The sequence below is a fragment of the Engystomops pustulosus genome, chromosome 5 (assembly GCF_040894005.1).
Source record: "Engystomops pustulosus chromosome 5, aEngPut4.maternal, whole genome shotgun sequence".
Classification (NCBI taxonomy): Eukaryota; Metazoa; Chordata; class Amphibia; order Anura; family Leptodactylidae; genus Engystomops; species Engystomops pustulosus.
In genome coordinates this window covers 193,561,209-193,585,074 of record NC_092415.1, presented here as the reverse complement: position 1 = coordinate 193,585,074, position 23,866 = coordinate 193,561,209, and the positions used below count along the sequence as shown (strand labels likewise).

At 42.1% G+C, this 23,866-nt stretch overlaps 1 protein-coding gene across 4 annotated transcripts in view; it reads left to right on the top strand.

The window, feature by feature from the left end:
* The window catches only part of CACNB2 (calcium voltage-gated channel auxiliary subunit beta 2), a 195,176-nt gene that overhangs the window by 46,288 nt on the left and 125,022 nt on the right, over nucleotides 1-23,866 (top strand). Inside the window, exon 1 of one of the 4 annotated variants that reach the window (XM_072154206.1) lies at nucleotides 9,495-9,891. The exons of 2 other annotated variants lie outside the window; for them this stretch is intronic. In XM_072154206.1, coding sequence (XP_072010307.1) covers nucleotides 9,841-9,891 — 51 coding nt within the window. In that variant the 5' untranslated portion in view covers nucleotides 9,495-9,840. Of the gene's footprint in view, nucleotides 1-9,494; nucleotides 9,892-19,979; nucleotides 20,263-23,866 lie in introns of those variants that run through there. One more of the 4 variants, XM_072154202.1, reaches the window with a different exon arrangement.

Here is a 23,866-nt window from a genome sequence, read left to right as displayed (position 1 = left end):
TGGACAGATCCAGAGGTGAACAGTCCCTTTAATAATGATGTTATGACATTGGATGATGCTGCCACCTAGTGGTTCTGTTCAAAATCACACAGATTTCATGTAATTTTTCAAAAAAGCACATTAGATATTCTAAAATAAAGTAATTTGGATTATTTAACTCTGAAGTAAATTGACATACCGTATATACTCGAGTATAAGCCGACCCGAGTATAAGCCGAGACCCCTAATTTTACCACAAAAAAATGGGAAAACCTATTGACTCGAGTATAAGCCAAGGGTGTAGTATACAGCCAGCTAGCCCCCTGTAGTATACAGCCTGTCCCAAGTAGTATACAATCAGCCTGCCCCCATGAAGTATACAGCCTGCCCCCATGAAGTATACAGCCTGCCCCCATGAAGTATACAGCCTGCCCCCATGAAGTATACAGCCTGCCCCAATGAGGTATACAGCCTGCCCCAATGAAGTATACAGCCTGCCCCAATGAAGTATACAGCCTGCCCCCATGAAGTATACAGCCTGCCCCCATGAAGTATACAGCCTGCCCCCATGAAGTATACAGCCTGCCCCCATGAAGTATACAGCCTGCCCCCATGAAGTATACAGCCTGCCCCCATGAAGTATACAGCCTGCCCCAATGAAGTATACAGCCTGCCCCCATGAAGTATACAGCCTGCCCCCATGAAGTATACAGCCTGCTCCAAAAAGTATACAGCCTGCCCCCAGTATAATAAAAAAAATAAACTTAATACTCACCCTCCGACGATACTCACCTTTGATTTGAAGTGGCGGCTCCCGGTCCTCGGCGGCGGCTCCTGGTCCTGGGCGGCGGCTCCCGGTCCTCGGCGGCAGCTCCCGATCCTCTGCGGCGGCTTCTCTCTTCGATCTTCACGTGCCGGCAGTCGCGTCTATGCGACTTGCCAGCGGGCGCACAGTGCGATGCGGCGGTGTCGCCGCTGATGACGTCATCAGCGGCGACACCGCTACATCATATTGTGCGCCCGCCGGCAAGTCGCATAGACGCGACTGCCGGCACGTGAAGATCGAAGAGAGAAGCCGCCGCAGAGGATCGGGAGCTGCCGCCGAGGACCAGGAGCCGCCGCCGAGGACCGGGAGCCGGAGGGTGAGTATTAATTTTTTTTTTTTTTTATTAACTCATGTTTTTTTTTTATTAACTCGTGTATAAGCCGAGATTAGGTTTTTCAGCACATTTTTGTGCTGAAAAACTCGGCTTATACACGAGTATATACGGTAATAGTATTTCAGCTTGAGGCAAGGGGTATATGGAGAGGGCTCATGGGCTGGCTTCCCCTCTCCATACATGCTGGCAGTGATTGCGAGTTGCCTTTAATCCTGGGTTCAAGTCCCAGGGTCAACATCTGCAAAGAGTTTGTATGTTCTCTCCCAGTTTGTGTGGGTTTCCTCCAGGTCCTCCGGTTTCCTCCCACACTCCAAAACATGCTGGTAGGTGGATTAGATTGTGAGCCCCATTGGGGAGAGGGAGTGATTTGCTCTGTGTAGCGCTGCGTAATCTGTGTGCGCTATATAAATAAAGGAATTATTATTATTATTAAATTATAAAAAAAAAAACATATCCTGCCAAACTGTAGTATGGCAGAATATGGTAGGATCCATCAGACCCCCTAGGGTTAAAGTTAAGGTCTAAAAATTTGTAAAAATATAAATTAAAAAAATTTAAAAAAACGAAAAGTTCAAATCATCCCCCTTTTCCCTAGAGCCGATATAAAAATCAACATAACATGTTAGGTATCGCCATGTCCTAAAAGTCCCAAACTATCAATATATAAAATGGTTATTCCCGGCGTTGAACCCTGTGACAGAGAATAGTGGCCAAATGTCAGAAACGTCACATTTTTGTCTAAACCCAAGTCATAAAAATTGAAAGATAAAAAAAAATGTAAAAAAAATTTTAATAAAAAGTGATCAAAAGGTCATAATATCCGACAATTGGTATCAATGTAAATGTCATCATGTCCCACAAAAAATGACACCTTACTCCAAAGTATGGCAAAGTTATGAGAGTCAGAATATGGCTAAATAATTATTATTTTTTTAATAGAAAAAGTTTTCATATTATGAAAACTATTAAAACCTTATAAAAACTACTGTATATACTCGAGTATAAGCTGACCCAAGTATAAGCCGAGGCACCTAATTTTACCACAAAACCTGGGATAACCTATTGACTCGAGTATAAGCCGAGGGTGGGAAATGCATTGGTCACAGCCTCCCTATTATATAGCCAGCCAGACCCTGCCCCATAGTATATAGCCAACACCTGCCCCAGAGTAAATAGCCTGCCAGCCCATATTCCCCAGTATATAGCCAGCCACCTGCCCCAGTATATAGCCAGCCCCCTGCCCCAGTATATAGCCAGCAGCAGGGGAAGCCGGAAAGGGGAGTTTTGATATATACTCAAGTATAAGCTTTTGGGGTTTAAACACATTGTTTGTGCTGAAAAACTAGGCTTATACTCGAGTATATATGGTACATTCTAGACACAACTGGAGTACCTGAGCTCCTAAGCAGTCCCCTTGACTACTGCTTAGGAGCGGAAGTTTTTCCTGCTGCTGCCTCTTGGAACAGGTGTGTATCTGATGATCAGGACTTCCACAGCAGAAACAAAGATGGCGTCTTATTCGAAGTTGCTTCCGCTGTGTAGGATGCTATCCAGCTCCATGGATTCCAATTCTGGACTACCTGGAGACAGACTGGCCGCTGGCTGACAGTCAGTGGACACCCGAGGTGATCGCCTGGATCTTAGGCGACGATCAACTCGGACGACCAGAGTCATAGCATCCTCTAATGTCTGAGGCTCGGCATAAGCTAAGACTAAGTCCTGAACTCGGTCTGACAGTCCGGACATAAATTGGTCTTTTAGGGCACAGTCGTTCCATTGCGAGTCAGTGACATACTGTCTGAACTGGGCACAATAATCTTCTGCTGTCCGTTTTCCCTGACACAGAGATCTAAGGTGGGAAACTCAAAAAAAAAGAAAAAAAGAAAGAAAAGAAAATGACTCAAAGGCGTTTTATGGCAAATTCACTGCATTTGGAATTTTTTTTTTCCAGCTTTCCAGTACATGAGATGGAAAATTAAATACTGCCACTAGGCAGTACAATGTGTTATGCAGAAAACAAGCCCTGATACAGCTCCGTACACAGAAGTTATGGATTTTTAAAGGAAGGGAGCAAAAAAAATGGAAAGGCAAAAAAGGGAAGGGGTTAAAAACGAATGCAAAAACAATCTTCATTATTATCGCTCAGGTTGATGAGATATTTTCCTACAAGCCGTCAGATATTGTAATTGTGATGTTACAGATCTGTTAAAGGTGTTTTCCCTTCTTAGACAATAATAACTTGTCCACAGATTGGATGTAATTTGTACAAATTTGAACCAATTGGTGATCAATATTTTGGTTGTATCATGTTCATGGACAGCTCCTATAACATGAAGGGATGGACCTTGTACCCCTATTAAATAAGAGCACATTTACTTACCCGGTCCTGCGGAGTTCACGAAAGTGCAGTCTGACGATCCTGCACATCTGCCGCAATTCACTCATATCGTGCGTCCGATATCCTGCATGTGTCGCTTCTCCACTCAGGTCTCACGGAGTTCACCATCTTTTTTTGTGGTGCATCTAAGTGCCAGGGCTTAAAAGTTAAATCCCGACGGCCACCGCCCAATTTGTGTTGCATGGAAGCCAGCGCAGCTGCGCCACAAAAAGGGGCGCTTGCAGCAAAATCCCAGCGCAGACACTGGTTTAATACCTATGCAAGCCGGTTAATCCCTGAAAAAGGTTCACAGTCCCGATGAAAATGAGCAGCGTGGCGTTTTGAACCCGTTTTTGGACCGTTAAAAAACGCATGCGTTTTTCAAAAACAAAATCGTTTTTTAAGCAGTCAGTTCAAAAAAACGCATTCCGTTTTTTGACCATTTTTGTCCGTTTTCCAATTATCCTCATTAAGATAATTGGAACAAACTGTCAAAAATGGATATGTTTTCAAAAAACGCATGCGTTTTTAAACGGACTGCTTAAAAACGGCCCAAAAATGGGTTCAAAACACCTTGTGTGCCGCCGGCCTCCGTAAATGAGGCGCATTGCTCTGTTATTCCTCCTGGAAATGTATGAATAAACAGACAGCTACCACTAAAGATTGTGTCCCTTCACAGAAACTGTCACTAGAGTTTGTAGGGCCCCATCTGTTGAGGAGGTAGATGGTTACACCCACTTGTCAGTTCATTTCCAAGAGGAATAACATGGAGCCTTAGGAAGTTTCTGCTTCAGACACAAAGCATGGAGCTCTTTTATTAAAATTTTAAACTCTTTATGACCTTGTAAAGAATGGTATGTACGTTCTTATGATTGGGACAGCACCTGCATTGTCACCCATCTTTCCAGTAATAACCCAGCTTTTCTGCATACTGCTCCATTGATCTTGATCCATTGATCTTGATTGATCTTCTCACTGGCTCCTCTATAACTAAACTATTCTTCAGCTTTTTTAGTCTTATTCCCTGTAGGAATAACAGAGGATCCTAAAATCAGATGCTACTACATTGTCCCTATGTGTAATGGTAAGTAAATATTTCCCTGGATACAATGAACACTATGGGGCAGATTTACTTACCCGGTCCATTCGCGATCCAGTGGCGCGTTCTCTGCGGTGGATTCGGGTCCAGCCGGGATTCACTAAGTTCCTCCGCCGTCCACCAGGTGGCACTGGTGCGCTGAAGAGCATCGGAACGCACTGGAGTACACCGAGCCGGGCTGAGTGAAGGTAAGCGCGTGCCGAGCGACATTTTTTTTTTTAAATGCGGCGGTTTTTCCGGATCCGTCGGGTTTTCATTCGGCCACGCCCCCCGATTTCCGTCGTGTGCATGCCAGCGCCGATGCGCCACAATCCGATCGCGTGCGCCAAAATCCCGGGGCAATTCAGGGGAAATCGGCGCAAATCGGAAATATTCGGGTAACACGTCGGGAAAACGCGAATCGGGCCCTTAGTAAATGACCCCCTATGTGTTAGAATATAGCATCATCTGACTACTGCAGTCACTGCTGATCCTGGAGCAAATTGTCCTCCAAACCAGATAAGACTCAAATAAGACTTTTCACCACCTCCACCAACTCTTTGCATCCTTAAGATGGCGTCGCTCCACTGATTCTGGCGCAGTTGGAATTTTTGCTCTAGGCCTTACCATTCCCAAGCAATCAGTGCTGTTAGTTTTGTCACATACTATGCTAATTATCCTTTCTACTGTCAGCTGGGCGGGTCCTGAGGTGGAGTCGATAGCCTGGCCCCGCCCATGTGATAGAAGAGAACCTGACAAGCTGAAACTCATTACACTGATTGCTCAGGAATAGTTGGGGCTAGAGCAAACATTTCAACATCAAAAGAATCAGACGACTAGGACCTATTAAAGGATGGGATAAGTTGGAGTTGGTGGAGATGGCAAAAATTCCCCTTTAAAGGAAAAAAATTTCCAATCAAAATGAAGCCTGATAAACCAGGGACATTACTCATAGATCCAGGCACCGTGACTGTGGTAGTGTTCCTCCTAAAATCAACTATTAAAATCATGTTAATGAGCCAGAAGGGTTAATTACCAGAGTCCCTCCATGATAAGCTGGAACATGCAAACTTTACTTTGTACCTCCATGCTGTATCTTCACAGGCTGTTACACTGTGCAGGAGCACATTTCACCTCCTTTCCCCCTTTGCACTTCCTCTGCCTCATGTAATCTCACACAGTGTGTGTGTGTGTGGGGGGTTCTCCTGCACACTGTAATAGGCTGTGAAACCACAGTACGGAGGAGCTCTGGTACAAAAGAACTAGAACCCTTCAGACTCATTAGCATAATTTTAAAAGTTGATTTTTAGATGGAAGGAGGCCAAAGATAACAAATATAAGGAGATTTCCACAGTCTCTGCGCCTGGATCTATGAGTAATGTCCTTAGTTTATCATGATGGATTGTGAGGCTAGATTTAATTTAAGGAGAACCTGTCACCAGGTTTTACCCCAGTAAACTAAGAATTTAAGAAAGACAATTCACTCTCTTATGTTAATTTTTACCTTTAAAAAAATCTTCCCCAAAGTCAGGCAAATATGACTCTTCTCATCTCGTTTTCCCAGGAGATGAGTCAAATTTAATGGTTGAAGGGGGAGTGTCACGTCAGAAGCTTCTGTTGTACAGGACCTTGAAACATTTTGTGATCACATCAGTGTTGTGGTCCTGTGAACTACAGAACCAGAGATACAGGCAGCCGAAGATATAGTTGGAAATGTGGGCTGCAGATAAAGATCCAGTTCAGGGCTATTTTTTTGCATCTCCGATTCTGTAGCACAGAGAACTTTAAGCTTGAGGTGATCTTGAAGATTAGATTCTTATCTTTACAATGACACAGGATGTTAGAACAAAAGACAAGGGCTTCCGACATGACACTACCCCTGCAGCCTCTAAACCTGACTCATCTCATGTGAAAATGAGGTGAAAAGAGTCACATTTGCCTAACTTTGGGAAAGATTTTTTAAAGGTATGTGGGAGAGAAATAACATGAGAGTAAATTCTAGACATTTCATATCCTCCAGGTTAAAGGAAATCTACCATCACAATCCATCCTGATAAACCAGGGACATTACTCATAGATCCAGGCACCGTGACTGTGGTAATCTTGTTATATTTGTTATCCAGGGCCTCCTTCCTTCTAAAATCAACTTTACAAATTATGCTAATGAGTCAGAAGGGTTCTGGGAGGTGTTACCAGAGCCCCTCGGTGCTGTGGCTTCGCAGACTGTTACAATGTGTAGGAGCATTACAAGGAGGGTGGAAGTGTATAGAGAGCAGAGGGGAGGGTGAGATTTGCTCCTGCATAGTGTAACAGCCTGTGAAGATACAGCACGGAGGGGCTCTGGTAACGCACCGTGGCTCATTAACATAATTTTAAACATTGATTTTAGGAGAAAGCAGTTCATGGATGGGAAACATAACATGATTACCACCGTCACAATGCCTGGAGTAAGTGTCCCTCGTTTATCAGGATGGATTGTGATGGTAGATTTACTTTAAAGAGAACCTTTAGGGTATGCTGTATCTCATATGAAAATTAGATGAGAAGAGTCATATTTGCGTGACTTTGGAAAGCAGAAGATTTTTTTTTTTTAAAAGAGAGAATTTAGAAAAGTCATTTCATCCCTTACCTGAGGGGACTACTAGTTTATTGGGGGCGGGGGGGGGAACCTGATGACAGGTTCCCTTTAAATGCCTGCCTTTGGTGTTAAAGAACTTCCCTATGGCTTCCCTTCTGGTATTGCCATTGCATATTGCTGGACACCTAGCCATATACCGTGTACTCTGTGCAGTTTTCACATTGGCCACTAGATGTCAGTGTAACCCACAATCCACTTTGAATCACTTTGCTTTTCAGCACTGCAGTAAAATATCAATGTCAGTAAAAAAGTTTATTGTATACATAGAGGGAGAGAGAGAAATCATGCCATATGGTCCTCAGCACCACATATAGTATAAATCGTATAGTGAACCATGTAGTTAGGAAGGGAAATGTGTTTGTGGGCACATTTGGTAACTCTGACAATCCAATTCCATTCAGAGGATCCTGTATTACACCTTGCATTGTATTCCAGAGCAATTCTGCGTAGCTGAAATCCTCTAGCATCCCCTGCTGGTTCAGTGTCAGATGGGGAGTTTTGGTGCTTATACCTCTAGTATTCACAGTAGCAGTGCCCCTCATAGAGCGATGTTCCTTGTGCTGCCTCCCTGTGGTTGTGTTGTGCATTACAACCCGTGTAGTGTTTTATTTTGCTGCATGCCAAATTATTTTAAAATCTTTTGAAGATAATTTGAAGGGATTTTCCTGGTTTTATGGAAAATCCACAATGGCTGTGGGAGGTGTAAAAAAAAGAATACACACCTACCCCAGAAGAGGTACTTCCTCTGCTCCCAGGGATTAAATATGGCTTCTATTATGCAGCAGATACTGTCTGGCTTAAGAAATCACATGTGCAAGAAAACCTCTTTAAAGGGAATATGTCATCAGTTCTGACCATAATAAACCGCAGCCAGTATTAGATATAGACCCTGGAGACCTTGTGGTGTACAGACCTTTGTGGCTGCAATAAGTAGCAGCAGGACTGTGAAGTGTTTACTTTTAATCCAAGTTTGCAGCTCTTGTGCTGTGGGCGGGTCTTTCAGCCTGAAGAGCTTTCTGCTTTTTGCAATGAACTGTTCCACAGGCCCTCCCCCTCTGCTCTCATTGACTGCTGTAAGTATCCAACCCATATCCTGATACAGCGCCTACTAGTAGCAGAGGGCAGTGGCTGGGGAGCAGCACAGTGCAGAGAGCAGAAAGATCCCCAGGCTGATAGACCCTCCCAGAGCCCTTGCAGAGCTGTAGAGCAGGATTATAACTTTGCTTTTCACAGTTCTGCTGCTACTTACAACATACACATTGGTATGGTTACACATATCTCCAGGGCCAATACCTAACATTGCCTGCAATCTGTATGGTCAAAACTTCTGACAGATTCACTTTAAGGGATAACACCCTCTGACGGACAGAAGCTACATGTACACTGGTTATTATAAGCTCCTTTAGCCTTATGTAGGGGGTGGGTACAGCTTTGTGTGTCTCTGCCAATGCTCATAGGCTAGGGTGCACCATCCATGAGGCAAATTGAGCGTCTTGCCTCAGGCAGCACCGCCTGCAGAAAGATGGGGGTGGGCAGCATCAGGGGCACAGTCACTTACTATAAAAATAGTGTCTTTTCACACCTGATGTCACCTGGGTGTGAGACCCTGCATGGAGAACCCATTTCTGGAAAAGTAACCTGATGCATTACTATTGCATGGGATGGATTTGGGCGCCATTCTTTAGTTTGCCTCACACAGCAGAGAGTTTAGATTTGCCCCAGAGGCGACAGGGCTTTTTTACTATGAGAACTGTCAGTCTGTGGAATAGCCGAGCTCAGGCGCTGGTCACAGCAGGGACAGCAGAGAGCTTCAAGAAGGGTCTAGATGCTTTGTTACACCTAAATAACATTGACAGTTTATGTTATAATATAGAATTGTTTCCCCTAAATCCCTTCCTCATCCAATCCCTTCCCTTCCTTGGTTGAACTTGAAGGAAATGTGTCTTTTTCATCCGTATAAACAATGTAACAATGTATCTCCCGCCTGCTGTGCCTTATGGTAAACATATCAAATACAGCAGTGACATATTGTAACATCCTTTATATATTTGATTGTGTTTTCAGATTATTTCTGTACTTCCTATCTACGTGGTTGGGTTCTGTCGCTGCATCTTTGCCATTCGAGGGTTAATGTTGGCACACAGTCGGCGAGCTGAGAACGTATAGCTGCAACAGCTGAGCGAGGCGAGCAATAAGGCCGCCGAGCAGATTCATGTCAGACACGTAGTGCAGGCAGGTTTGGGGGGTGCGTGTGTGATCCAATGAATGGTCAGAGATTGGGCTATGTCTGCGCCCTGGTCCTGTGTATATAGGGTGACCCCCGCGTTCCGGATGCTACATCCCGGGGACAATATTGGTGATAATAAAGATTGGGAGTGTGGAGCCTGCACTGCATCCATAAGGACACTATGCTCCTGGTAAAGACGGAGCCATCCCAGGATCCCTCCTATGTGGAGACAGATTGTGTCTAGATTGCAGACGCTGTGGCCGCCCCGTGATATATGGTGACGGATAACGCCGTGTTCTCCGAGTCATGGAGCGTGTCTCCGAGGGGAAGGTGATCCAGACAGGACTCCAGTGCTGATGGCAGTGCCCTGTCCTCCTCTTCATGCAGTGCTGTGGATTGGGACATCATCGCCGGAGAGTACAGGTTTCCTATGTAAGTTGAAACGCTTTCCGTATGGATTGTCATTCCCAGAATGTCCCATTTGTCATTCACATTGGAGTGGAGATTTCCGAGTCATGGGAACGTGACGCCAGCATTTCCTCTATGTGTATTCATACATCCTATAGGGAGGGGGGCAGACTTATCTAGATATTATGTCTCATTACTACAGGACTTAGAAAAACTTCCGCAATGTCTCATCATCATCCACATAGACAAATGCGGAACATTAATAGGGGAATAATAATAAGGCAACAATCTATCTGTGTAATACATCTCTCTAATATTCCTCTAATACATATCTTACTATCTGTTTATCTATAATCTCTTGCAATCAACCGATCTACAGGATTTATCTATGGAATCTATCAATTATACCCATTAATCTACAGGATTTATCTATAGTATCTATCTATGCATCATACCCATATATCTACGGTGTCTGTCTACCTACCTACATTTATGGTATCTATCCATCTATATACAATATCTATGGTATATATTTATCCATCCATTTAACCAATATCCAACTATCTATCCATCATACCCATTTATCTACAGTATTTCTCTACCTACCTACAATATCTACCAAATATATTATAGTATCTATCTATCTATCTATCTATCTAATATCTATCTCCTATCTATCTATCTATCTATCTATCTATCTATCTATCTATCTATCTATCTATCTATCTATCTCATATCTCCTATCTATCTATCTATCTATCTATCTATCTATCTATCTATCTATCTATCTATCTATCTATCTCATATCTATCTATCTATCTATCTCATATCTATCTATCTATCTATCTCATATCTATCTATCTATCTATCTCATATCTATCTATCTATCTATCTATCTATCTATCTATCTATCTATCTATATATCTCATATCTATCTCATATCTATCTCATATCTATCTATCTCATATCTATCTATCTATCTATCTATCTATCTATCTATATATCTCATATCCATCTCCTATCTATCTATCTATCTACCTCATATCTATCTATCTATCTATCTGTCCATTAAACCCATTTATCTACAGTGTATTTCTACCTATTTTTCTACTGTAAATATCTGATACCTATCTATCCATCAACAATAAGAATACAATGGGGGTCATTTATCTTGTTTCCCCCTTCTCTGCGCTCTTTTTGCATGGTCAGTTCTGGTGTGTTATTTGCGCCCATATAGACGCAATAGTTTAATAAATCGGGTGCAAACACCTGTAAAGAGGCGCAATGTAATGATAAATAGGGCGCAAACACATGGCGAATTGAGGCGAAACATTCCAAAAAAGTGCAAAATAGCCGCAAAACAGCAACGGAAGGAAAAGATAAATGACCTCCAACTATCTATCTATCTATCTAGAAAAAGGAAAGTTTAGAGCAGCACAGCAACTCCGGTGGGTGCAAGTCCGTAAGTCCCCAGGCAGGGGGACTGCAATGTAAGGTTTAGGAAGAGGCAGCACTCCTAAAGGTAATTTCAAAAAAGTGGGGTGTCTTTATTCCATAAGCGACGTTTCAGCTCCTTACGAGCCTTTTTCAAGCATGGTGTTTTTTTTTAAATTACCTTTTGGAGTGCTGCCTCTTCCTAAACCCTATCTATCTATCTATCTATCTATCTCATATCTATCTATCTATCTATCTATCTATCTATCTATCTATCTATCTATCTATCTATCTCATATCTATCTATCTATCTCATATCTATCTATCTATCTATCTATCTCATATCTATCTATCTATCTATCTATCTCATATCTATCTATCTATCTATCTCATATCTATCTATCTATCTATCTATCTATCTATCTATCTATCTATCTCATATCTATCTATCTATCTATCTATCTCATATCTATCTATCTATCTACAAAAAGAAAGTCCAAGCAGCACAAACCTTCAGAGAAAAAGAAAAAGAAAATTGGGTGCAGGCAACCTAGGACCGGGCCTCAGGTCCTCCAGTAATAGTATAAAGAAAGCGGGCAGCACTCCGTTGTAGATAAAAGTAAAAAAGTGTCTTTATTCCATAGTGAGCAACTGTGACAGCGACGTTTCGGCTCTGCAAGAGCCTTTCTCAAGCCCTATCTATCTATCTATCTATCTATCTCATATCTATCTATCTATCTATCTATCTATCTCATATCTATCTATCTATCTATCTATCTATCTATCTCATAACTATCTATTCATCCATATAGATAGTGTAGTTACCTCTTGACTTTGACACCTCATTATAAACATTGATACATAGTAGATACATACAGTACATTCCGATACTTGTAGCACACTGTCTGCAATGTCACTTTCCTCGGATGTATCCGTAAAATCTCCAGCGGACTGTAATATCACTAACCTGTGGCTTTCATGGATTGAAACAAGACAGGAGGAATGTCAAGTTCTCATTACTGCAGAGAGTATCCCAGCTGGACGCTGCAGATGCTGATGTCTCATAGCAACAGCCGTGTCATGGTCCCGTCCCCCCACCCGTGATACCCTCACATGTATGTGGCTGCATCTGCTGGGAGTTGGAGGAGTAATATACATGCTCTAGATCAGTGGTGGCGAACCTATGGCACGGGTGGCAGAGGTGGCACTTAGAGCCCTTTCAGTGGGCACTCAGGCAATCACCAGAGATGACTCCAGGTATCTTCCTGCAGTCCCAGACAGCCCAGGACCTGCTGTGCACAGAGGTATTTTAAAGTGACAGCGCTACCTGGGACTGCTGGAGGATTGGGAAGGTGTGGACAGATCTGGATTATCATTGTAGCTCCTGCTCCGGCCCTGACAATTCTTCCTGTTTATGGGACCCTGGAGGGAAGCTACAATGATCATCCAAATTTCCTCTATTTTGTGCTTTATTGGTGCTACAGGGTGCTGAAATGAATGAAGGCTGTGACTGAGCAGGGAGTATAAATCACTAATTACATTTCTGTGTTGGCACTTTGCGATAAATAAGTGGGTCTTGGTTGTAGTTTGGGCACTCGGTCTCTAAAAGGTTCGCCATCACTGCTGTAGACTGTACATGAAGGTGTCTATAGACGTGTAGGACTGATATAGGTGATTGATGCTTAGGTGGTGTATGATAATGTAGTTGTATCAGTGTAGTTTCTGATAACAGTGGAATAAGCTTATATTAGTGCAGGGGTCAATGTATGTTGAGGGTTGTAGTCAAAGATGTCTGTATCATACATAGTAGAATTATATTGTTGTCATATCATAGTTTGTCCAGCAGGTGTCACCCATAGTAGAGAGAAAATCCTCCAAATTTAGAAAGCACTATAGCAGTGGTGGCAAACCTTTTAGAGACTGAGTGCCCGAACTACAACCAAAATTCACTTATTTACCGTTAAGTGCCAATGTGGCATTTTAAGCAGTAACTTATTGCTACCTGTTGTTCCACTTCTTTCAATTGTATAGGCCGCCTAAGGGCTCATTCACACTGCCGTCTGCGGGGCCGTACATGCGGCCGCAAATTTGCGGCCGCATGTACGTCCCCATAGACGGCAATAGCGGCACGGCGGGGATCCGGTGCCACACATGTGTGGCACCGATCCGGCCCGCACACCGCAAAAAGATAGAGCAAGCTCTATCTTTCGGCGGATGTGCGGCCGTGTGCCGCTATTTCCTATGGAGGGAGGAGGGGTCACCTCCTCCTCACCTCCAGCACACGGCGGTATGCCCGCACGGCGGGCATACCGCGTGTGAATGTACCCTAAGGCCCCCAATACAGTAGAAAGAAGGAGGGCAAATGCAGACTTTCATTATAGCTTCTCTCCAAGTTACCTGGAACAGCAGGAAGATTTGATAGATTTGGTCCTGTTTGGTGAACTCTGTCCTGGGCTGATGTCCTGAGTGCCCACAGAAAGGGCTCTGAGTGCCACCTCTGGCACCCGTGCCATAGGTTCGCCATCACTGCACTATAGGGTGCTTCAAAGGAACTTACATTCTAATAAAGGGGGTGGGTGGGGGGTGGGAGGCAGTCATGTTTAACAATAGAAGAGGATCCCAGAAGGAAAATAAGTCAAGAAATCAGATCCCAAAATGAAATTTAGACCCCAGACCAATAGGCCAACTTTAAATTTTAAACCTGTCCCCTAAAGACATTCAAACCCCAGACCTGACCCCTAAAGATATTCAAATCCTAGAACAAGGACCTTTAACCCCTTAAGGACGCAGGGTTTTTCCGCTCATTTCTCGCTCTCCACCTTCAAAAATCCATAACTTTTTCATTTTTACATGTACAGACCTGTGTGAGGGCTTATTTTGTGCGTAACAAATTTTACTTTCCCGTAACGTTATTTATTTTTACATGGCGTGTACTGCGAAGCTGAAAAAAAATTCCAAATGTGGACTCAGTTTTTACGACTTTGACTGTGCACTCAAAATAACACCTCAGCTTTATTCTTTGGTTCGGTGCGATCGCGGTGATACCAAATTTATATAGGTTTTATTGTGTTTTAAAACATTTTCAAAAATTAAATGAATGTGTACAAAAAAGAAAAAACATTTTTTGCCATCTTCTGACGCTAATAACTTTTTCATACTTTGGTGCACGGAGATGTGTGAGGGGTCATTTTTTTGCGAAATTAGGCAACGTTTTCATTGCTACCATGTTGAGGTCTGAGCGACATTTTGATCATTTTTTATTTCATTTTTTATGTGATGTAAAAAGGTTTAAAAGTCGCATTTTGGACATTTGGCCGATTGTTTTAGGTATTTGGTCTGGGGGTCTGCTATTAATACTGATGTCTGGTCTGGGGGTCTGCTATTAATACAGATGTTTGGTCTGGGGGTCTGCTATTAATGCTGATGTTTGGTCTGGGGGTCTGCTATTAATACCGATGTTTGGGCTGGGGGTCTGCTATGAATACTGATGTCTGGTCTGGGGGTCTGCTATGAATACTGATGTCTGGTCTGGGGGTCTGCTATTAATGCTGATGTTTGGTCTGGGGGTCTGCTATGAATACTGATGTCTGGTCTGGGGGTCTGCTATTAATACTGATGTCTGGTCTGGGGGTCTGCTATGAATACTGATGTCTGGTCTGGGGGTCTGCTATTAATACTGATGTCTGGTCTGGGGGTCTGCTATGAATACTGATGTCTGGTCTGGGGGTCTGCTATTAATGCTGATGTTTGGTCTGGGGGTCTGCTATTAATACTGATGTCTGGTCTGGGGGTCTGCTATGAATACTGATGTCTGGGCTGGGGGTCTGCTATTAATACTGATGTCTGGTCTGGGGGTCTGCTATTAATACTGATGTTTGGACTGGGGGTCTGCTATGAATACTCATGTCTGGTCTGGGGGTCTGCTATTAATACTCATGTCTGGTCTGGGGGTCTGCTATTAATACTCATGTCTGGTCTGGGGGTCTGCTATTAATACTCATGTCTGGGCTGGGGGTCTGCTATTAATACTGCTGTCTGGGCTGGGGGTCTGCTGTTAATACTGCTGTCTGGGCTGGGGGTCTGCTATTAATACGGATGTCTGGGCTGGGGGTCTGCTGTTAATACTGATGTTTGGGCTGGGGGTCTGCTATTAATACCGATGTTTGGTCTGGGGGTCTGCTATTAATACTGTTGTCTGGGGTCTGACAACGATAATATTGGCAACATGAAAATATTCAACGCTATTCTTTATACAAACTATGGCCAAGTCTTACTCTGGGAAGTGCTGTCCCTTGCTGAGCAGCTCAAGTCCCAGATCATCTATCTGCCCATCTGCCCCCATGTAGGGCAGTTCTTATATAGAGCTTATTCCCATATTTGCCTCCAGTGTTTGCTGCAATCCTGTAGTTTGTGCTAAATTGTAAATGACAACAAAGGATGATGGGTGACATTTCCAGCTGACTGGTTGGACACAACAGCTGTCCCAGATTAACTTTGGGACTCATCTAGGGTTCAGCTCGGAACAAAATAATCCCTTTTGCAGGAGGGAATGTGCAGATCAAGAGAGAAAGGATCTGCTGCGGGAGGAGCTATCGACTGTAGAGATGGGTGCAGCAGTTATAACCTGGTATAAGAAATGTTACATGTTGTAGATAGGAGATAGACATTAGATATTAGAGATAGAGACGACACAGATAGATAATAGATAAAAAATGGCAGCACTCAAAGCTGCAGCTGAAAACACTGTATACTGGTTTATACACAGGTCACCAGGAGCGTAACTACAGGGGTAGCAGCCAGCACAACTGCTATGGGGCTCACAGTGTCACGGGGCCCCGTCATCCGGCCTGACACACTAATGAGTGGAGGATGGGCACTATTATATGCAACATCCCCACCGGAGCTTAGCCTTTTCTTGGGGCCTGGAGGCAGCCGGGGCCCAGAATACCGGAGTGGCGGGCTAGTGCGGCCTAGGGCTCGCTGATGTCACGGTGATAGGTATGGGGACCGAAGGGCTGTTCCACAGCCCGGCAGGTCTCCAGCAGGTGATGTGTGCAGGTAATATGGAGGGAGAGGCTGATGTACTGGTTCTCCCTGGGGCAACCCCTTATGCCCCTTTCGCACATGCGTTTTTCACGTGCGTCTTCTACGTGTGCTTTTGACACGCAGAACTTGCATTGCACTCTGACCCATTGTAATCAATGGGCTTTTTCACACTTGCATTTTTTTTCACACACACACAAAAATGCACCATACAAGACTATAGAGATACATCAAAAACGCATCGCACTCTGAGACACATGCAAGTGCAATGCATTTTTCACGCATCAATTGCCATAGAATAGATAGACCTCAGTCCTGAGTTCAATGCATTGAAAATGCGCATGAAAAACTGAGACACTGAACAAACTCTGACTGAAAACTGATTGAACCCTGATGAAAAATGTCAGTTTTTCACTGACCAAACCCTGATCGCACCCTGATCAAACTCTGACATAATCTGCAACGCAAGTGTGGAAGGGGCCTTATTGTCTGTATAATGAGTCCCTGTGTAATGGATGGGAAAACCCGTAGTGGTAACAGCCGTATCCAGGGATCAGACAGAGGCAAAGTTGTGCAAAATTACGCACTGATTTTTATTGAACAACAGGTCGCAGGCAATGGGCCTAAATGGTCTCACAGGAGATTCTGGTACTGGAGTGGTCATGGAGAGGGTCCTCGGGAATAGTGCACCAGCCTGGTAGTAGATACACGCTGGGATGGAGCTGTGTCCAAACTGTGGAAGCTGCAGCTAGGAGTCTCCTGACTCAGTGTCTTGGGATTAAAAGCATGTGCTCAAAAGACCTCGGGCTCCTCCCTGTCCAGGGGTTTTATGCTCCTGGTCAGGTGGTAGCACCTCTCCAATCACACTCCAGTTTACATTGCAGCAACATCATTGGTCAATAACATACATCCACTTAACCATTGCCTGGTAAAATCAGGCAGAATCTACAGCTGCTAATTACGTAATGTACAGGTTCTAGAACCTTCCTAGAGGGTTTTCGACCCTTTAATTGTTTTACAGGGGATAAAACAAAATCGTGTGCAGTTTTGAAATTCAAATTTTTTGAATGTGTTTTTCAAAAAAAATTTACAAATGCTCAGTGGATAAAATACCAAAACGTTCCGCAAAATTTGATCTCTCCCAAATATAAAAATCCCCCATATGTGGTGGTAACCTGCTGTACGGGGACACAGCATGACACCGAAGAGAAGCTGCGCCATTCAGAGCAGATTTCCATTGTCACTTTCTAATGGCTATAAAATCTTAATTTTTTTGGCAATTTGGACAAATAAGTGCTTTCTTTCTGTGACATTAAATAGACTTTCAAATAGTAGGTCCTTCCCTTATTGATGAGATTTTATTAACTCTTGAATGTATGGAGGAAAAAAATCGTGAATTTTGGTTTCCTTTCTTTGTGGATTTTTTTGGGCTACCATAAAATTAACAATTATCTTTATTCTATAGATCACTACAATTACGGGGATTCCTCATTTATATAGTTTTTTTTTAAATATATTTTTACAATTTTACTGAAGAAAAACTAATATAGAGAAAATCTCATTTGTTTTCGTATCACCATCTTTTCAGAGACATATTGGGGCAGACTTATCAAGGTGTCTGAAAGTCAGAATATTCTTAGTTGCTCATGGCAACCAATAACAGCTCCTCTTGAGCACTAGTAAAATGAAAGCTGAGCTGTAATTGGTTGCCACGGGCAATTAAGAATATATGACTTTCAGACCGCTTGATACATCTGCCCCATTGCCAATATTGTTTGGTTGACTGAGCTGGTTCAGAGCTTACTTTTTACGTGTTGAGTTGTACTTTTCAGTGGTACCATTTTGGCGCACACAACTTTTTAAAATTACTTTTCGGAACATTTTCCTGAAGGGATTTTATGAAAAATGTTAATTTTTGGCAAGTTTTTCGGGTTTTGTTCTTATTCGGCATTCAATGAGAGTGTCCATTAATGTTTCTGATTTATTGTACAGATTGTACAGACGCAGCGATACCAAATATGTGAGGGGGGGGGGTTGTGATTTTGTGTTTTTTGTACTTTATTAGATGTGAGTAGGAAATGTTCGTATTTAGGAGACTTTTACTTTATTTAATTATTTTTATTTTTAAAAATCTATATTAAGTGTTTTTAGTAGCTAGGAGGCAGGGCCAGCTGAAGGCACCCCCAGACCCCCCATTCCTCCGGTAAGTTATGCGGGGAGTCCAATTCACTTCAGAAGCCACTTACTCAACGCGGTTATGCGTGTAGTATACAGCTGACACCCACAGCTTCTGGCACCGGCTCCGTTGGTAGGATGTAGTAGTACATCAAGTTGTGGGAAGTCCCTGCCGACCGTTCAATGTCTGGAGGGGATTAAGAGCATTTGGACTGAAAGCCCACTCTGCAGTGACCAAACCTCTACGTTACCAGAGCTCCTCCTATTTCAATTTATTCACTCCCCTGTTCCACTAGCGCTCCCACCTGGTCCCACCCCTCCACAATGCATAGAGCAGCTGACTGGTAAGACCACTAGCGGAACTGGGGATTGAATAAATTATAGGAAGAGGCGCTGTAAGGTGCTCCGGTGGCGTAGCCAGAGCCCCCCAGACTTATTAGCATAATTTTTTATAACTCTTTATCGAAGCAATCGTGGTATATAAAGTTATAATAAAAGAAATCCCGAGGATCATCGTTCTCCTCAGTAGGACACGTCTACCGTCAGTAAAGCTGCTGATAGGTGTCCTTTAAGTGCTCATCCATTGTTCTCTACGTTCATCTCCAGTGTAGATATAAAATTTATTCCCATCTTAATATTATTACATTTTTTTAATTTTCTGCTTTATATTTGACGCTGTAAACCAGACCGCGGTCTAAATAATCGGTCGCCGGCCCCTGTGAGTGAGATGTATGATCCGATTTCAATCAACGCAACACTAATCACTTCTGATAGTAGCAAAATTTAGCCTGGATCTACTAATCTAGATTGGCAGCCGGGGCTAGTAAAAGTAAAGGGCTGGACGAGGAGGAGGGGGGGGATAAAGCGGCGCACACAAGCTGATCAGTGATTCCAGCTTTCCCCTTTCACGCTGAGCTACAACTTGTTTTTCTTACCTATTTAAACCCAACCTCATTGGTTGTCAGGTTACTGGAATCCCATTGTGGCGTTACATCAGCGGCAGGTGCTGAGCCTCGGATAGGGACATTCTGCAGGGCCTGGTGATCGCTACCTGTTTGCATCTATTATTTATTTCATGCTGAACAACGTATTCTTCTTCGTCTTCTTTCCACTATATTTAGTCCTGGGAGGGCGACACACACACAAAAAACCCCCGGAAAAATTTCCCTAGGAAGCACAGATGCCGGTGGGATGATACTATCACCCTGCAACTTTCAAGGTCTCCTGAATGGTAGCAGCATCTAGTATTTATGTCTTAATTCTCTCGCATAAGCTCCGGCCTCAGAGCCTTTATTAAAGCTTCGGGAGTAATCAGCACGGCTGTTCCCCAGCAGGCGGCCGCTTGCATTTGTCAGAGAATTTTTTTTTTCTCTTTTTATCGATATATTCACTTTTTTTTTTTTTAATTTTCAAATTTTCTTGAAAGCAGAATTTTTTTACATTTTTTGGTTAAAACTGAACATGTCAGGAGCTGAGTTTACGTGAACTACCAGGAAGCATAAAAAATTCCAAACTTTTTTTTTTTTTAAATTACGGATGGATGGAATATTGTGGAGATCGATGGCTTTGTTTGATTTTCGGTGGGATTATCGTTTAATATGCCGGTATTGACGAGACGGGAAGAGTTTATATATCTGGACTACAGAGGAATTTGGTTTTCCCATGCTGGTGGGGCTGTTATTAATCTCCTTATCACTGCATGCTGCCATGCTAAAGGCTCCCAAGGGTAAAAATGTGTCCTGGGTGAGTAAAACAAAAAAAAAAAAAATCTTGAAAAAAATATATATTATTTGTTATTTTTTTTAATTACAATTATTATTCTTTATCATTTTTGTTTTGTTTGTTATGGTTAGTTTTTATGTTATTCTAACAATAATTAATAATAATTAATTTTTATTTATAAAAAATAATTTTTTCAGAGTTGTATTAACCTTTGTCAGTTTACAAAAAAAATCTTTGAACAAAACTTTTTTAAATTTCAAGTTTTTTCCCCCACTGACTCATCAAATTACACAGTGTAATTAACCCTCTGAAATAATTGTATACAATATAATATAAAATTTGTAATCATAACATAAAAAAATATATTTAGTCAAAGAATTCAATATTTTTATATTAATCATGTAAAAGTGTAATAAAAAATATTTAGGTTATAGACTGTTGGCAACTTCAAAAATATGTAATGTCCTATATTTGTCTGTGTTTAGTGGGTCAGTATAAGCTTCTTGTTTAGGTTATTTTGCCTGTAGGTTTAATTCCAAGGTTCAGTTTCTTTACTGTAGCCTGTGGTCGAATCATTATTCAATGTGCGGTTTAAAACCTCATCTATATTTAGAAAGCCTAAAGCTTAAAATCTCAACACTTAACCCAATTGCATTTCACCGAGCCACCCAGGTCAGTGATAGCCAGCAGATAAGGGAGGGAGAGCGAGGATGTAGTGTTATACAGATCACCAGAAAGTGCATTTTATCTATTTTTCTTTCTTTCTATCTCATATCTATTTGTTTCTCTCTTCCCATTTATCTACCGTATCATCTATCTAAAGATGTTTGTTCTTTCAGTACAGCGCAAAATAGGAGCAAAACTGTCATTACACAGCAAAAAGGCGCAAAAACGCTAATAGAAGGAAAAGATAAATGACCCCCTCTATCTATCTATCTATCTATCTCCTATCTATCTATCTATCTCCTATCTATCTATCTATCTATCTATCTATCTCATATCTATCTATCTATCTATCTATCTATCTATCTATCTATCTATCTATCTATCTATCTATCTATCCCATATCTATCTATCTATCTCATATCTATCTATCTCCTATCTATCTATCTATCTCCTATCTATCTATCTATCTATCTATCTATCTCATATCTATCTATCTATCTATCTATCTATCTATCTATCTATCTATCTATCTATCTATCTATCTATCTATCTATCCCATATCTATCTATCTCCTATCTATCTTCTATCTATCTATCTATCTATCTATCTATCTATCTATCTATCTATCTATCTATCTATCTGTCCATTAAACCCATTTATCTACAGTGTATTTTTACCTATCTTTCTACTGTAAATATCTGATACCTATCTATCCATCAACAATAAGAATACAATGGGGGTCATTTATCTTGTTTCCCCCATCTCTGCGCTCTTTTTGCATGGTCAGTTCTGGTGTGTTATTTGCGCCCATATAGACGCAATAGCTTAATAAATTGGGTGCAAACACCTGTAAAGAGGCGCAATGTCTATCTCCTATCTATCTAATATCATGTATCTATCTATCTATCGATCTCATATCTATCTATCTCTTATATATCTATCTCACATCTCTCAGTCTCATATCTATCTATCTATCTATCTCATATCTATCCATCTATCTCATATCTATCCATCTATCTCATATCTATCCATCTATCTCATATCTATCCATCTATCGATCTCATATGTATCTATCTCATATCTATCGATCTCCTATCTATCCATCTATCTCCTATCTATGTATCTCCTATCTATCTATCTCCTATCTATCTATCTCATATCTATCTATATATCTATCATATTCTATCTCGTATCTTTCCACAGTGGCTTCACTTAAAACTCTACGGCCCCGGTGCAAAATGTGTGTTAGGCCCCCAATTATAATACATTGTTTATAGAACAAGTCTTCTCATATAGGAAAGGTGCTCCATATGGGCCCAGTAGACGTCTTGGACCTGGTTGTGACCACACCCTCTGCACGCCCTCAAGTTACGCCCCTGTCTACTCGCCATCTTCCCTCTCATATCTATTTTATATCTTATAACATTTTTGGGGCCATTCTTCTTTCCCATGGTTCCTACTGTTTCTATTTTCTTAGTATCACTTGTCTCACCTCTAATTAACAGATAATGTCGTCTAGAATGATCACTAATTAACTGATAGCCTACTGTCTGTTGCCCCGTATGAACTCCACGACAGGAGGGGATGAAGTTACAATACGGAGACACAAACATCTTGAGAAAATGATGACCAACTTATACGATTTGTCCTTTACTTACTCATGACCAATAATGGAAATAATCAGTTTTTCCTGAAGAACCTGTAGAAGCTTAGAAGGTGACCTTAGGTGAGACTTCACCCAACAATCGTAGATATAATAATTACCTACTAAATAAATAGATTATTAAAATTTGTAATTCTTCCAAAAACTAACTGATGAGACATTACATTTCCATGTATAAAGATTTAATTCTCATGACTGTATTGAGTGTAATGATTCTGGGGTTATCCAAGAACTGAATATTGGAAAAGTTGAGGGTCTCCAGAGTTCGCCACATTATTAGAAAGAAGACAGAAGTCCAGGGTCCCAAAGAGAGCATCTAGGCCAAAAGTTGGCTAAACACATACGAACAATTTTGACCAAACCTTGCAATTTTTGACATTATGGTGTCCTGATGTTGTCTGATGGGTGGTATTGGAAGATAAAAGGATTAGGTTGTTGGGTCATGACTTGAAAAACTGAGGTATCTGGCAGTGGTTTACTCCCCTTTTATCATCCTGGAAACATACGTCCACAACATGTATGAGCATATATGTGTATGGGGTGGTGGGGAGTAATAGTGGTCAGCCAAACACGCATTCAGCTGATGATCACCAGCCAGAAGATGGGAAGAATTGACTGTGGAGTTGGGGAAACTTTCCTTCAAATATAATGAACTTTGAGATACCAGACCTAGAAGAAAGGAGCCAGTACAGACAGTCCCCGGGTAAGGGCACATTCACATGGCCGTCTGCGGGGACGTACATGCGGCCGCATGTACGTCCCCATAGACGGCAATAGCGGCACGGCGGGGATACGGTGCCACACATGTGTGGCACCGATCCGGGCCGCACACCGCAAAAAGATAGAGCATGCTCTGAGTGTGCGGCCGTGTGCCCCAATTCTCTATGGAGGGAGGAGGGGTCACCGCATACCGCTGTGTGAATGTACCCTTATGTACAGGATAGGTTCTGTAGGTTTGTTCTTAAGTTGAATTGGTATGTAAGTCGGAAATGTACATTTTATAATTGTAACCCCAGCCACAATTTTTTTTGGTCTTTGTGACAATTGGATTTTAAAAATGTTGGATTGTCATAAGAACCAGGATTAACAATAAATCTTAATTGCAAACACTTTAGATAACTGATACAGCTGTTCATTGTCGTCTAGGGCTAAAGTACAGTAAATGACCAATATCCAAATGGGGGTAACTAGGGGTCGTCTGTAAGTGTAATTCGTGTGTTCTTAAAGCAAACCTACCACCACTGATCTACCTCTAAAGGTAGATCGGTGGTAGGTGCATCTATAGGATGTGAGGAT